At 40.1% G+C, this 13480-nt stretch overlaps 1 protein-coding gene across 4 annotated transcripts in view; it reads left to right on the top strand.

Annotated features, from left to right (window-relative positions):
- Window positions 1-13480, top strand: part of ccdc18 (coiled-coil domain containing 18) — a 137395-nt gene that overhangs the window by 27991 nt on the left and 95924 nt on the right. For all 4 annotated transcript variants that reach the window (XM_063064638.1, XM_063064639.1, XM_063064641.1 and 1 more), the window contains 6 exons: window positions 258-367; window positions 1415-1543; window positions 5703-5799; window positions 5877-5998; window positions 6639-6945; window positions 9317-9444. In XM_063064638.1, coding sequence (XP_062920708.1) covers window positions 258-367; window positions 1415-1543; window positions 5703-5799; window positions 5877-5998; window positions 6639-6945; window positions 9317-9444 — 893 coding nt within the window. The remainder of the gene's footprint in view (window positions 1-257; window positions 368-1414; window positions 1544-5702; window positions 5800-5876; window positions 5999-6638; window positions 6946-9316; window positions 9445-13480) is intronic.

Genomic DNA, 13480 nt, shown 5'->3' with positions numbered 1-13480 from the left:
CTGTACCTCAGTATATGTGACAGTAATAAACTAGTTCACCAAATTTACCAGAAATGTTCACATTTACCAGGAATGTTCACATTTGGTTCAAATTATTAAAATTGGCAGATTCCCATCGTATTTTGATCAGATTAGGAAATTGAGTTGAGAAACTGTTGTGGTGGGGGGGAGGGGTGGATATGTTTAAGAGTAATGATTGAAGTGTTTTAATCAGTGTCGAATATTACCCTGAAGATTTGTGTTTGTTTTACTTTCAGGTTTCTAATCTTGGACCATCTATTAAGGAAAAGACACATCATATTTCTCAGTTAAATGGAGATATCCTAGATTTAGAGGCAATAATAGAGTCTCAACAGAATGCTCTCAGGTAAAAGAAAGTAGTAATGCAGTTTTTGTCAGGTATTGCAAACTATGGGTCTACCTAGGATATTCTGTTGGATGTTGCAGTGCGAAAGGTTGTTGATGCCAGGAATATAATCAAACTGTCCCGTAACACTTTAGTACCTGTCTTGCTGAAGATGTATGATCTTTCAAATGAGAAATTAGAGAAAGCCCGTTCACTTATTTATGCAAATATAAAATTGCCTTAGTTTAAAATAGGACATGTTCTCATATCCTGGTCTCAGTTCTTACTCAGTATAACAGCAGATGAACTGCTTGTTCATAACACTCACAACTTGACACATTGCAAGATTACTCTTCAACAAAGCTAAGTCCCAAATATATAGTTAATAGTGATTATTAAACCATCCTAACTTGTTTGAAAGGTCCAGATTTTGCATTCTTTATTGGTGTCATTTATTTTTAGCTTATAATGTTAAATTTTATCTCATTTCAACATTTTATAATCTAGCAGTGGAATTGGCAAATTATAATTGCGTAAAAGAGCATAACATTTAGATGTACAATACTGTACATAACTCTTGGGCACAAATGTATAGCTAGGGTGTCTCAGATCTTTGCACAGTACTGTCGTAATTTTATCCATTGCACCATACTGCTGCCGCAAAAAGAAACTGGATTCTGATATGGATCTCTATTGTGGACTGGGAATGGGAAGGGGACAGAGAGAGGGGATTCATGGTTGGGAAAAGGGGAGGAGTGAGGGGAGGGAAGCACCAGATAAACATTCTGTAATGATCAATTGTTTGGAATCCGATGACCTTGCCTGGTGTCTCAGGGCTGGGTGTCTGCCCCGCACTACACCCTGCCCCTGGCACTCCTTTGCTGCCACCTGTCCCACATGGTTCACGCGGTGCTTTACCTTCACTATTCCCAGCATCCTTTACTCCCGCCAGATTTACAGTTTTGGGCACCCTAGCTATAAATAATGTGCCGAAGACTTGTGCACAATACTGTAGAGTAACATTTGTTTCCTCTTCCAATATGAGTTTTCTTTTTTTTTTTAAATAAGCGTTATTGAAAAAAAGTTGGATGAGAGTCAGTGGATGGTAGCTGAGAAGGACAAACTGGTGGAAGAGCTGTCAGAAGAATGCAAAAGGATAAAAGAAGAGCTTTATGAACAAAGTAGAAGAGGAAAAAGGTAGTGTTTGACAGTGGAATATGTCCTGGTCAGAAAATATTTTGTTAAGGATGCTTTACATACAGTAAATGCAAGATATTGATCTAGACAACAAATTTTCAGGAAGTTGATGTGTTCCAAAATATTTCCAAGGTTGTTCATTAAAACTCATCAGTGCAGAATATGGTTTGCACTTCAAAATTTGTGTTGGTATAATATAGAACTTAAGATAAAACTTTAAAATTTTGTGGAACCAGTGCTCAAAAAGAATCCTTACAGAGGGAAGTTTAGGTAGCTAAGTACTGTGTCAACAGATGCTTCAAATAATTTTTTTTATCCAAGTTATTTATTTATTGTGATACAGAGTGGAATAGGCCCTTCTGGTTTTTCAAGTTGCGCTGCCTAGCAACCCCCCAACTAGCCTAGTCATGGGACAATTTACTAATTAACCTACCAACAGACAAACTCGTTAGAGGCAACATCGGGAAATGAACCCGGGATGCTGGTACTATAAAGCATTGTGCTAACCCTTGCACTACCTCACTCACTGAGTTTTGATGAACACCAGAAAGGTTATGGACGCAATCCAGATTTTTGAACTCTGCAAAGGTTCTAATTAGTAAAGGCCAAGTCCTACTATAAGGAACTACGTCTCAGTGAATGCTTATAAGATTAGTAAATGCATCTTACAGAGTCTGGTGACCTATAAGAAATTTATCTGAAGGAATGAGCTGGTCTTCATTTTGCTTTTACAAGCTTCTACATTTGTGCCATGGCAGTCCTCACCATCCAAGCCATGCTCACTGCTGCCATGGGGAAGAAGGTATAGAAAGCAGCCTTCAGTCCAACACCACCAGTTTCGTGAACAGTTATTAACCTTCAATCATCTCTGAACCAATGTGGTTAACTTCACTCAACTTGACACACTAAACAGACTCTGCAACCTATGGACTCACTTATTCACTTTCAAGGCTTCTACAACTTACGTTCTCGCACTATTTATTTATTTTGGTATTTGCGCAGGTTGTCTTCTTTTGCTCATTGCTTGTTTGTCAGTATAGTTTTTCATTGATTCTATTGTATTTCTTTGTTTTACTCCACCCACAAGAAAGTGAATCTTGGGGTAGTGTGTGGTGACACATACATACTTTGAACTTTACACTTTGAAAAAAGATCTTTAAGTTTGGTATATTATCCTTTGAACATACACTCAGTGGTCACTTTATCAGATTCAGGAGTATACTTGTTAAAGTAGCCACAGGAGCAGAACCTGAAATAGTTTTCTGCTGCTGTAGATCAATAGTCCCCTGGTACCAGGCTGCAAAGCATGTGCTACCGGGCCACGAGAAAATGATATGATTTGGCGATATGAGTCAGCTGCACCTTTCCTCATTCCCTGTCACGCCCACTGTTGAACTTGAACGCACGCGAGGTCATTACGCACGTGTCATCCATGTCAACACGGGAAGAAGATCAACTCCTTGAGCTTGCAAATGACGGCCGGCTGAAAATATGTTTGACATATCTGTGCCAGCATTCTGGATCAAAGTCAAGGCTAAATATCCTGATATAGCCACGAAAGCACTGAAAACATTCCTTCCATTTCCAACATATCTCTGCGAAGCGGGGTTTTCTGCAATGAATGCAATGAAAACTGAATTGCAGAATAGACTGGACATAAGGAACCCCCTTCAAGTATCGCTGTCTCCCATCACCCCTCGATAGGACCGTCTTGTTGCAGGGAAACAAGCCCAGGGCTCCCACTGATTCAGCGATATTGGTGTGTTGCAATGATTTTATATGTTCATACAAGGAAAATATGTGCTGTGTGTTTAATATCCAAACGTTACTTAAAATGTTATGATGCTATCGACTTATAAGTGACATAATTGATTTATCACTATATTCATGCGAGGAAAATATGCGCTATATGTTTAATATTAAATTTGTTAGATAAACCCTTTTAGAAATGAAATTGAGTGTGTTAGCCACTTATAGTTGACTTATCAGCTATATTCCGGTCGTGATTAACGCCACCTCTTCCCACACCACCACCCCCCCCCCCCCCCCCAGGTTGCCAACTGTCCCGTATTAGCCAGGACATCCCGTATATTGGGCTAAATTGGTTTGTCCCATACGGGACAACCCTTGTCCCGTATTTCCCCCGCTAAGGTAGAGTGATCCTATGAAACCTTTCGTGCCGAAATGACATAAAGCGAAGAAGCAATTACCATTAATTTATATGGGAAAATTTTTTGAGTGTTACCAGACCCAAAAAATAACCTACCAAATCATACCAAATAACACTAACATATAGTAAAAGCAGGAATGATATGATAAATACACAGCCTATATAAAGCATATATAAAGTAGAAATAATGTATGTACAGTGTAGTTTCACTGAACAGAATTGCCAAAAACAATTTGTAGAAAAAAATCGGCACGTACACGCATGTGCACACAGGTGCCCGTGCAAGACTTCATGGTCATGGTAGTCTCTCTCGGGGGTGAACACAGTGTCCCGTATCTGACTGCTATTCTTGTCCATTGACAACCCTACCAACCCCCGGTTGGCCGGATCGCAAAAATATTGTCAATATTAAACAGTCCACGGTGCAAAAAAGGTTGGGGACCCCTGCTGTAGATCATTCACTTCAAGGTTTGATGTAATGTGCTTTCAGAGATGCTCTTCTGCACACTATGGTAACACATGATTATTTGAGTTACTGACACTGTCCTGTCAACATGAACCAATCTGGCCATTCTTCTCTGACACCTCTCATTAACAAGCTGTTTTTGTCCACAGATCTGCTGTTCACTGGATTTTTTTTTTGCACCATTCACTACAAACTCTAGAGTCTGTTGTGTGTAAAAATTCTAGGAGATCAGCAATTTCTGAGATATTCAAACCACCGCCTCTGGCACCAACAATCATTCTATGGTCAAAGTAACTTAGACAGCATTTCTTCCCCATTTTGATGTTTGGTCTGAGTAACAACTGAACCTCTTGACCATATCTGCATGCTTTTATGCATTGAATTTCTGCTGCATGTTTGGCTGATTATATTAATGAGCATTAATGAGCAGGTGTACCTAATAAAGTGGCTATTGGGTGAGGGTCTTTCATATTTGTTTCACTTGGCTTCTAACATCAAGTATGTTTGATTTCTAACTATTCACAGGTCTAATGAAATGTAATCATCCTTAAATGTTACCTCAGATTTTCTCTCCAGTTGATGCCTGATTTCATAATTATTTCTGGCTTTCTCTATTTCAGATTTCCAGCATCTGCTGCATTTGTTTTCTTTTTTGATTAAGTGCAGTATAGATTAGATGTATTATCAAAGTGGTCAAGTGAATGGCATAAGTGGGGAACTTGACATGTAGTTGTATTAAATTTGCTTTAGAGTATGTAAAACCAACAATGTACAACTCTGATTGCATTTTAAAAGGGCTAGAAGATTATAAAAATACTAAATTCATTACTTTATACTATCACAGTGGAGAAAATCTCTTTTCAGATGTTGTTAGGTTATATTTTGATCACTGCCTCTTTGTTGGTGGTCTTTCTATTCACTTGATAATTCAGAAACTTAAATTCGTAAACACTTTTATTGTGGAGAATATTTCTAATGGAGTTTGGTTTGAATGGCAATTTTATTGAGTTATTTAGATTTCTATTAGATGCTAACTTTGCCCATGCTCACTTATTGCTTAATAAGTGGTTCAGGTAATCAAAATTCTAACAATTTGAATTAAATTTCTAAGGAAATTAAGAGTGATCCATTTTGATCTTTAGTATGTTTCAGTGAGTCAGTCTCCCACAGTGATGTGTTACCTGCTTACCTACATAGAAAGTCGAACTTTCAGGGATCAACTCCTCAAAATATATGTTTACAAATTTGACTTGAGAATCAAAAACATAATTTCAAAAATTTTCAGATAACAGAGTGGAGAGAAGAGTGTATAATCAGTATAGATGAGAATACAATCATCTTCAAGAAGACAATAGCCTTGCAGAATACACACATAATTGACAGTTGAATTTCAACAAAAATCAAGTGGGCAAATCTGTCATTTTAAAATGATCAAGATTGCCACTCTTTAAGAAAGTGGGAATTTAAGAACCTCTTTGATAATTAACCTAACAAGGAGACAATTTATTTTTGTTCTTATGTAGAGCTGAGCAACAAAGAAATGAAGCCCTCATTAATGCTGAAGAACTTACTGAAGCTTTCACACGGTACAAGGAAAAGACTGCTGAAAAAATTACTATGGTAAGAAGGGCAGTAGAGTTAGGTTTTTATTGTAAGCATAAAATACGTGGGAATGCTCGATCTTTTTTTTGTTTTAGTTTCAAGCTAATGAAGAGAATTTGCAGAACAGCTTGGAACACTGTGACAAGTACAAAGAAGAGTTATACGAGAAATATATCGCCGCAGAAAAAGAGTTAGAAAAAAAGAATGAAGAAATCAGGTTAATCTTTCAACAGTATATTTCAGCAGTTTCACTGTTCTTCCAAATATGGTGGTAATGTTTACAGTTCAAAATGTGATTGTAGCTGATATCACACTAGAGTACCTAATTATCTTACATTCTCCTTTTATTTTTCTTGCACAATCTCCCTCTTGCAGTGTTTTCTGTCTCCTACACGTGTTCTGCATCGCACGTGCTCATGCGCCATCGCTCTCTTGCTTGTGCTCTTTCTCTTTCCTACAGGCAACCTCTTTACACTAGTTGTCTTGTGCGCACATTTCCTCTCTTTCCTGCATCCACGCTACGACCTATCCTATGTGCATTCCTTCTCTCCTGTGCACACCCTCCCTTTACCTTGCAGACCTTCGTCTTCTTCCCCCTACTGTCTTCTGTTGAAAATTTCATATTACACTAGTATAGTTAATATAGAGAAATGCAAGCTTAACTAGATGTTCTATGCATTCTTGAACAGGTTTTTTTGAAGTAGATATTTAAAAAAATTTTTTTTGTCATAGCTTGAAATAATTCTGCACAGCAGAGCAACAATAAAATTATTGCTAAGTTGTTTATTAAGTGTGGAAAGGCCTATGACCCACTCCCATTTATACTGGTATATTTAAAATATCTGTTACGTACATAGGCTTTTACAGGAACAGAACTGCGATCTGAAGGTGATTCCAAGGGACATGGAGGCTAAAGATTCAGAGTTGTCTTCAGAGTTATCTGATGCGAAGGAAAAGATTCAAATGTTGGAAAATGAACTGGCTAATAAAGAGATAATTTTGAAAGATCGGGAAGGCCTGAGGCTGGAGAATGCAGAACTAAGATTACTTGCAGCTTCCCAAAATGAAAAGATGCTTCAGTTCAGTAAAGAGCTTGAGAGCACTAAATTGGAGATGAAGAACTTGGAGTCACTTCTGCAACTGCATCGGACAGGAAATAAAGAGGTAAACTAGAGTAAATGTTGAAGGAATCAATGATTTTTTTTAAACATTGTGGCATCTATTTCTTTTTGTTCCCAAGTAGATTCAAATCCTTTCAAGACATAAATAACACTGATACCTCAAAAGATTTAATTTACAGTCCACATTATATTAATTGGTTTCTTCCTTTTCAAGACCTGGGACTAAGGTTACCATTTGTACAAAATTATTTGATTATCAAGAGGTGTTTTTGACTTATTTTAGTAGTAGAATTCTTGCCCATGACTCAGAAGGTCCTCAGTTTAAACCCCTCTTCAGAGGCCTGGAATGTATAAGCTCAGCTGTAATTCAGTACATTGTAAACAGAATGCACCATTGTTAGATATATCATTTTTGATATTGCATGTTTGACTGAGGCTTTTCCCATCACAATGAAAAGCTCTATGCTGATCATGTGATAATTTATACAAGTGTCATCTAGTATTAACATAGATTTTCCAGCAAAACTGACACCTGTCAGTTTCTGTTTATGAGCTCCCCACCTTTGCATTTCTCATTCAACTCCTCTGCTCCTTCACACCGAATATGCTTGTTTGTCTTTCACATCATCTTTAGCAGACAAAAGTGTTTTAAATCTTGTCAGTTAAATAATCTTTCTTATTGTAAGGTACTTGCTACTACCTAAATGCTCATTGGTTGTAATCATCCATTTGCCGATTTTCAAGTATTTTCAATTTAAGCCTCATTGTTTTATTTTCAAATGTGCTCTGGTTCGGAGGGGCTGAGGCGTGCAACAAGAACTGGCAGGAGCGGACTGCCAAGGTGAAACAGAAACTGGGACTGTGGGGAGGGCGCTCCCTGTCGATAACGGGCAAGAACCTGGTCATCAGGTGTGAGGTGCTCTCAGGGCTGCTGTACTTGGCGCAGTTCTGGCCCGTCCCCCGCTCCTACAGCTCGGAAATCACCCGGGCTGTCTTCAGATTCGTCTGGGAATCCAAGATGGAGCGGGTGAGACGGACCGTCATGCACAAGTCCCTGGACAACGGGGGCAAGAACGTCCCCAATGTCGCCCTCACCCTGATGGCCAGCTTCGTATGTGGCTGCATCAGGTTGTGTGTAGAGCCCAGGTATGTGGGCACCAAGAACCACTATGTGCCCAGGTTCTACCTATCGTCCTGGCTACGAAGGATGGGTCTGGCCCCACTCCCGCGCAACGCCCCAGTCAGCTGGTCGTTGCCAGCATACCTGTCCTACGTAGCAAAGTTCTTCCAGGAGAACGCCTTTGACCACAGGGCCATCAGGCAGTGGTCGGCACGTAGTGTCCTGCAGGCACTGCAGGAGAAGGACGTGATGGACACAGTGGGGTGGTTCCCTGAGCAGACTGTCCAGTTCATCTGGCAAAATGCCTCATCGCCAGATCTCACCAACAGGCACCAAGACCTCGCCTGGCTGGCGGTGAGAGGGGCCCTCCCAGTCAGAGCCCTCCTGTACGCCCGGAACGTCGTCTCCGCACCCCACTGCCCACGGGAGGACTGCAGTGAGGAGGAGTCTGTGACCCACCTCTTTGCACACTGCCAGTTCGCAAAGAGGGTGTGAAGGAGGATGGACGGGCTAGTGTCACGTTTTATCCCCAGCAGCTGCGTAACAGAGGACTCTCTGATCTACGGGCTGTTCCCGGGGACGCACACGGAGACCAACATCCGGTGCTGCTGGCAGATCATCAACTCGGTGAAAGACGCTCTTTAGTCGGCCCGAAACTTGATGATCTACCAGCACATGGAGATGTCCGAGGGAGAATGCTGCCGACTGGCACATTCCCGGTTGCAGGAGTACGTGCTGAGGGACGCACTGAAACTCGGTGCAGCCACCGCTAGGGCCCGGTGGGGAAGGACCACAGTATAGGTTTCTCCACCCGTGGGAGTGGGAGGGGTCGGTGGGCGGGGAGTATACCCCTCAACAATGATATGGTAAGCAGAACTACTGGAGTGCCACGTGGGTGGCTATAAATACGGATATGTACTGAGTATAATGGAAACGTATGTAAAGGATGAAAAGTTATTGAATGGTTTATTGTATATATTTATTTTTGAATAAAGTATATTTTGAAATTAAAAAAAATTTAATGAATTACAATTCATACAGCTATCATATCCAAGACCAACAAATAATAGAATGTTACCAAAGGAGCAGGTATTACTTTGAGGTCCAAAATTATACATGTTGTTTTTAGTATAGAGAGCCAGATGCTGATTAAATTGTATTCTAAGAAATGAATTAATATTGCAGGGAATGAAGCTCCAGTCTGTAATGACCTGCTGCTCAAAACATATTGTTTATTAATTCAGAATTTTAATTTAATCATGCAGTCCTTCAATTCTGATTCCTTCTGTTTCAGAGTGAAAGTGGTGTATTCAGTGCAGGGATAATAAACTGCAGTGATGTCTTTAATATGAGAAAGGAAAATGAAAGGAAAGATTGCAAATCAAGTGCTGCTTTCAGTAATTCACTTTCTGCAGACCCAAGGTATTTTTTAAACTACATTGATCATTGTAATGTATTATTTTAATAGACATGATAATTCTGATCAACCTTTAAAAATGAATGTACAGTGGTATGCAAAAGTTTGGGTACCCCTGGTCAAAATTTCTGTTACTGTGAATAGCTAAGCGAGTAAAAGATGACCTGATTTCCAAAACATAAAGTTAAAGATGACACTTTTCTTTAATGTTTTAAGCAAGGTTACTTTTTTATTTCCATCTTTTACAGTTTCAAAATAACAAAAAAGGAAAAGGGCCCGAAGCAAAAGTTTGGGCACCCTGCATGGTCAGTGCTTAGTAACGCCCCCTTTGGCAAGTATCACAGCTTGTAAACACTTTCTGTAGCCAGCTAAGCGTCTTTCAATTCTTGTTTGGGGGATCTTCGCCCATTCTTTCTTGCAAAAGGCTTCTAGTTCTGTGAGATTCTTGGGCCGTCTTGCAGCACTGGTCTTTTGAGGTCTATCCACAGACTCTCGATGATGTTTAGGTCAGGGGACTGCGAGGGCCATGGCAAAACCTTCAGCTTGCGCCTCTTGAGGTAGTCCATTGTGGATTTTAAGATGTGTTTAGGATCATTATCCTGTTGTAGAAGCCATCCTCTTTTCATCTTCAGCTTTTTTACAGATGGTGTGATGTTTGCTTCCAGAATTTGCTGGTATTTAATTAAATTCATTCTTCCCTCTACCAGTGAAATATTCCCCGTGCCACTGGCTGCAACACAAGCCCAAAGCATGATCGATCTACCCCTGTGCTTAACAGTTGGAGAGGTGTTCTTTCCTGAAATTCTGCACCCTTTTTTCTCCAAACATTCCTTTGCTCATTGCGGCCAAAAAGTTTTATGTTAACTTAATCAGTCTACAAGACTTGTTTCCAAACCAAAATGCATCAGGCTTGTTTAGATGTCCCTTTGCAATCTTCTGACGCTGAATTTTGTGGTGAGGACGCAGGAAAGGTTTTCTTCTGATGACTCTTCCATGAAGGTCATATTTGTGCAGGTGTCGCTGCACAGTAGAGTAGTGCACCACCACTCCAGAGTCTGCCAAATCTTCCTGAAGGTCTTTTGCAGTCAGACGGGGGTTCTGATTTGCCTTTCTGGCAATCGTACGAGCAGTTCTCTCAGGAAGTTTTCTTGGTCTTCCGGACTTCAACTTGACCTCCATCGTTCCTGTTAACTGCCATTTCTTAATTACATTACGAACTGAAGAAACGGCTACCTGAAAACACTTTGCTATCTTCTTATGGTCTCATCCTGTTTTGTGGGCATCAATTATTTTAATTTTCAGAGTGCTAGGCAGCTGCTTAGAGGAGCCCATGGCCGCTGATTGTTGGAACAAGGTTTGAGGAGTCAGGGTATTTATAAAGCTTTGAAATTTGCATAACCTGGCCTTTCCTAATGATGATTGTGAACAAGCCATAGCCCTAACAAGCTAATTAAGGTCTGAGACCTTGGTAAAAGTTATCTGAGAGCTCAAATCTCCTGGGGTGCCCAAACTTTTGCACGGTGCTCCTTTCCTTTTTTTCCACTCTGAAATTGTACAAAACAAAAATAATACACTAATCTTTCTTAAAATGTTGAAAAGAATGTTTCATCTTTAACTTTATGACTTTTGGAGATCAGTTCATCTTCTACTCACTTAACTATTCACAGTAACAGAAATTTTGACCAGGGGTACCTAAACTTTTGCATGCCACTGTATACCTAGTTTTGTTTTTGTTTGTTATTTCTGGGGTATAAGCACCATTGATAAGGCCAGCATTCATTGTCCATCACTAAGTGCCATTAGGAAGATGTTAGTGAGCTGCCTACTTGAACTGCTGCAACCCCTCTTGTGGAGGTACTCTGGGTAGGAAGTGCAATGATGTAGAACATGTAGCAATGAAGATGTGGTCCATATTTCCAAATCAAGGTGTGTGACTCGAAGGGGAACTTGCAAGGTGGTGGTGTTCTTCTTATGCTACCCTTCTGTGTCTTGGTGGTACTAGCTACACATCTGAGAAGTGCTGTTGGAATCGTCAGGATGAATAACTGCAGTGCGTTTTATAGATGGTACATGCTGCAGTTGCTGTGAAGGATATTGATGTTTAATGTGGTTCAGGTAGTCTCAGTGAAGTGGGCTGCTGTGCCTTAGATGGAGTCAAGGAAGAGAGTTCTTGGAGGTGCGCTCAGGCAAGAGAGTGGTAAGTATTCCATTATACTGTGATGTGCCTTATAGATAGTACTAAGGCTCTGGTGTGCCAGGAGGTGATTTCCAGGATACCCAGGCTGCAACTTGTAGTCACAGTATTCATGTGGCTGATTCAGTGGAGCCACTTGGTCGCACTGCTCATGATACCTTCCATCATGCTGCTGATGATGGAGAGTGATAGTAAGCAAACTGAATTTGTCCTGCTTTTTGTAAATAGGACTTCCCTTGGTAATTTTCCATATGTTTAGGCAGATTCCAGTACTTTGACTACGTATATTAGGATAGCATGGCATCTGGTACTAGAGTTCACGTCTTCAATACTAGTTACTGTTCTTCAACTTGTATCTTCAACATGTATATGAATTTATGTTCCATAGCCAATGTGTGTATGGTATAATCTCTATTAATAACTTTATATGTTAGCCAAATGTTTTTGGTAACAAGAAAACTTTCATTCTCTGTTGAACCAGTAAGCAGCAGTGGAGAAATTGACCAATTAAAAGTATTGAGTTCATTCAGATTAAAATCAAGGAGCTACTCACTGGAGCAGTTTTCTTTTTGTAACCTTGTTAGTTACATCAAACAATTCTGCACAAGGTATCCACTGGATTTTTTTTCAGTAAATGTAAGTCTTCCACTCCGGATCTATCCAAAATGCTGCCTCTGCTTGAAACTTTTAGGACAATTTATTTAAAAATATCTGACTGTGTGTAAGTGACAAAGCCAGTAAGGATGCTGCACAAAGTGACACTATAATTGAATCCCTCCTTAGTAGGCTCCGCATGGGTTATGGTTCCATAGCTGAATTTTCTGATTAATAATATACAAACTTTGTAAAAGGTCTGGCTTTAAATTACAATGTAGCAACTTAATAATTAAATTCAAAGAGGCTGAAGCCAGTAAAGATTGTAGGCCACTGGAACTACAATCACATGTGATGATGTGAATTAACAGTATGTCTTATCTGAGTTCTCTCTTGGTGTCGTTCTCTGTCTGTGTGTGTGTGTGTGTGTGTGTGTGTGTGTGTGTGTGTGTGTGTCTCTCTCTCTCTCTCTCTCTCTCTCTCTCTCTCTCTCTGTCCCTCGGTCTCTGTGTCTCTGGGTCTCTTGGTCTTTTACTCTCTGTCTGTGTCTCCCGGTCTCTTTGGTCTCTGTCTCTCTGTCTGTGTCTCTTGGTCTCTGTCTCTGTGTCTCTGACTCTTTCTGGGTCTCTCAGTCTCTGTATCTCTGTCTCTCTCTCTCTCTGGGTCTCTGTCTCAGGCTCTATGTCTGTTTGCACAGTCTTTTGCTCATTGGTTGTCTGCCTAGTAAGTGTGGTCTTTCATTGATTCTGTTGTGGTTATTGGATTTATTGAGTATGTCTGCAAGAAAATGAAACTCAGGGTTGTATGTGGTAACATATATGTACTTTGATATAAATTTGCTTTGAACTGAAGGAATCACAGACATCTGAAAAAAATATTTTGCACTATTGCTCCATCTAGTGTCCAGAGTACTCAACTTCAGTGAATGTTGGAGAAGAGTATCTGAACGAACCCCTCCTGGAAATGGCAGCAAGACTGTTATAAGCATATAAAAGGGCTGAATGCCATGATCCACATTACCAAGTGGAATATATCAGAGTTTGCAACAAAGAAAATGTTAGGGATTATATTTGTGACAGAAAATTAAAACAATTATTTTTCACTCCCATGATCCAGGCACAGCTCTCAAGGCTAGTATTTATCCCTCAAATCTGGCAGTCCACATGAATTGCTTTTAAAGCTTTGCATTTTGCCTGATCAATCTACTTCTGTGATGTTGGAACAAGTTTAGAATCATGGGTAATATATGGTCA

The sequence above is a fragment of the Mobula hypostoma genome, chromosome 12 (assembly GCF_963921235.1).
Source record: "Mobula hypostoma chromosome 12, sMobHyp1.1, whole genome shotgun sequence".
Classification (NCBI taxonomy): Eukaryota; Metazoa; Chordata; class Chondrichthyes; order Myliobatiformes; family Myliobatidae; genus Mobula; species Mobula hypostoma.
Note: the sequence above shows the minus strand (reverse complement) of the source record. Positions and strands in the feature narration are given on the sequence as shown.